The 2,980-nt window shown below is 43.7% G+C and overlaps 1 protein-coding gene across 1 annotated transcript; it reads right to left on the bottom strand.

Moving 5' to 3' along the window:
- Positions 1 to 1,241: 1,241 nt before the first annotated feature.
- On the bottom strand, positions 1,242 to 2,170 carry LOC146630851 (uncharacterized). Its single transcript, XM_085356624.1, has 2 exons — positions 1,658 to 2,170; positions 1,242 to 1,424 (listed from the first exon to the last, which is right to left on the bottom strand). Exons 1-2 carry the CDS (start codon positions 2,168 to 2,170, stop codon positions 1,242 to 1,244), a joined length of 696 nt encoding a protein of 231 aa, XP_085212750.1.
- Between the last annotated feature and the right edge of the window lie 810 nt (positions 2,171 to 2,980).

Raw genomic sequence — 2,980 nt, forward strand, 5'->3', positions numbered from 1 at the left:
GCGACAGCAAACGCGCTCTAGTGTGAACGCTCAAAGCGGCCCGCATGCGCAAAAGAAGATGTCACACACAACGCGCTCTGTTTAGACCCAGAGCAACAGTATTGTTTGACTGATGGCCCTTAATATAAAGACTTTGGACTTCACGTTTCCCAATTTTTGCTTTAAGTTATTTTGTTATTTACATAATAATGTAAATAACCTAATAATGATCCTTATTGCTGTTTAAGAGAGGAGCGGTGCTTCAAAGGATAGCTGCAGATTTCTGTCAGAATCTGCAGATTATACAGTACAAATAAAATGTTTACGTTGTCTTCCCAACAGTTTCACTGACATCTACACTGGATGGCCAGGAAGCGTTCACGATGTCTTCTCGGGCGCTTCTCTGGCGCTGATAATTGGCTTCAGTCTTGTGTCGGTGACGTAAAAGGCGGATTTAATGCGACTTGACCGTTCAAACAGCAGTCGCTTTCTAAAACATCGGATATGTATCGGATTCAGTACCATATACGAAAGTGACCCAGATCGGATTTGAAAATATCGGATTTGCGCCGTTCACACTGTCATAGCATGATCGGATATGGGTCGCATAGGGTCAAAAAAATCGGATTTGATGCGCTTTCGCCTGCAGTGTGAACGTAGCCTAATATGTTATCCACCACCACCGTCATTTTTTCCCACCACCCTGTATTTTAAATTTTTGTCCACAAACAAAGCCACACCCCCACCATTCTTATTCTTTCTGTTCATAAAATTTAATTCATATCCGTCTATTTCAAAGTCCACTCCTTTCTCCATATTAATCCACGTCTCAGATACTGCAATCACACTGAATGGATGTGCAAATTTGCTTAAATATTCCCTTATTTTGTGAAAATTGGCATATAAACTTCTACTATTAAAGTGGATTATGGACATTTTGCAGTCAGCCTTGACAGTTTTATTGAATTGTTCTTCAGTATAATAGCAGCAGGTGTTTCTGATGTTAAAAAAGTTCAATTCTGGATCAATGTCCTGCTCTGTGAAGTGTGTATTGTATTCCGTGTTTTGTGGTGAATTTAACTCCAGATTCTCATGATTAGCAATCCTCTGTGATAGCAGTGTATAATTCCCAGATGTTAAATTAATTGATTGTTTCATGATTTAATATGTTGTGCTTTAGCTTCCGTTGTTATCTTCTATTACCTGCTTTGATGGATGTAGATTGTTTGTTCAGCTCCTTGCATTTGTAGTCATGTGACTTGTTAATATTTTTCCAGATCCTGGATGCATTTGATGACCAGCACTTTGGCTTCCTCCGGTGTGCCGTTGAGTTTAATAAATATTTTACAGTTTGCAGTCCAGGTATTTTGAATTTTATCCAGTTTCTTTAGGTGTCGTGCTTTCTTAGCCATGTCAGCGTTGTATTTGGTTAGATGGTCATTCATGTAGACCAGGGGTGCTCAATCCCAGTCCTCGAGAGCTACTGTCCTGCAGCTTTTAGATGCATCCCTACTCCAACACAGCTGAATCAAATGTTTGATCACCTCTTCAGCATGCCATCAAGTTTGGAGAAGGCCTGATAACAAGCCATTCGTTTGATTCAGCTGTGTCGGAACAAGGATGCATCTAAAAGCTGCAGGACAGTAGCTCTCGAGGACTGGGATTGAGCACCCCTGATGTAGACGTTCGATCCCTTTAGTTTTCTCCCCTGCTTCAGCAGTGCATTCTTGTGTTTCCTGTTTACAAATCTTATGATGACAGCTGGTTTATCACTAGCGTTTCTCCTGGGCAAAGGGTGGCATGCCTCGATGTTATTACAGTCCAGGTCGATCCCTTTTGACTGCAAGAAACCAGCTACCTGTTGCTCTGCAGAGCTAACATCCAGTTCTCCATGCTCCTCTTTGCTGTCAGCAGTCACAGCCCGAGCATATGACTGGGGTTTTATGTGTAGCCCTGTGATGATCACATCGTTCATTCTGGTGTATTGCTCCAGGTCCACGACCCTGCTCTCCAGATAGACAATCCGTTTCTGCTTCTCTGCATTCTGATTGCGAAGCGACCTTATCTCCTCGACAATGTCCAGGATATATTTCTGCTGTAGCTTGATAGCTGATGTTTCTTCAGTTAAAAAGTCCAGTGACTTTTTGATGTCCTCAATTTCCTCAGCGGTCGGTGTTCTCTTAGGCCCCATTTAGTTTGCTGTCTCACTTGCTCCGTTCACCGTTGTGGGCGTTTTCCTCGCTGTTGCTGACACTGCAATGTCCAGAGGTTGCCCGATCTCTCCAGTCAATCCAGTCTCAGTTCGGCGCTCTCTCCTGCTGCGGCTCGCCGAGCTCCGGCGCTCTCTCCTGCTGCGCATTTGAGTGAAAATGCCACGACATTGGCATGTGCTGATTTTTCCTGTAAGGATAAGCTGATCTTTTCTGGTAAAATTAAATGAAACTAAAGGAATATAACTAAAAAACAACAAAAAATAACTGAAAACCTGTTCAAATGATGCCTTCTCGTTCAATATCTCTGTGTCTGACCTCACAAATGCACTTCTGGAAGAATGATCAAAAATTCCCACAGACACACCCCTAAACTTTGTGCAAGTGTCACGGACCCGGCTCTGGGGACTCGGGGTCCGTGGGCAGTGGGGACTATGACTGTTGTTGTTGTTGTTGTTGTTATTATTATTATTATTATTATTATTATTGTTGTTGTTATTATTATTTGGTGTGTTGTCTGCACTGCCCCTGTGCACATCTGTATGTAGGCAGGTGTGTGTGTGTGTTGCCTTTCTTCTGTGGCCAAGTTACAGGCACCTTCAGCCCTGGGGGCGTGGCCTGACTTGAGGGCTGGCCACACCCGAAGTTCTTGCCGCACACCTGCTCCTCATCTGGGCTCATCGGGGGAGCTATTTAGATGAGCGATGGAGCTTCCACCGACGCTGGATTATTGCGTTTGACTACACGTCAATCTTCAAGCATAGTCAAGTGTGAGTGTATGCCCGCTGGGA

Source organism: Diplotaxodon limnothrissa, linkage group LG6 (assembly GCF_057381915.1).
Source record: "Diplotaxodon limnothrissa isolate DT_005_m linkage group LG6, D_limnothrissa_male_GT1.1, whole genome shotgun sequence".
NCBI lineage: Eukaryota > Metazoa > Chordata > Actinopteri > Cichliformes > Cichlidae > Diplotaxodon > Diplotaxodon limnothrissa.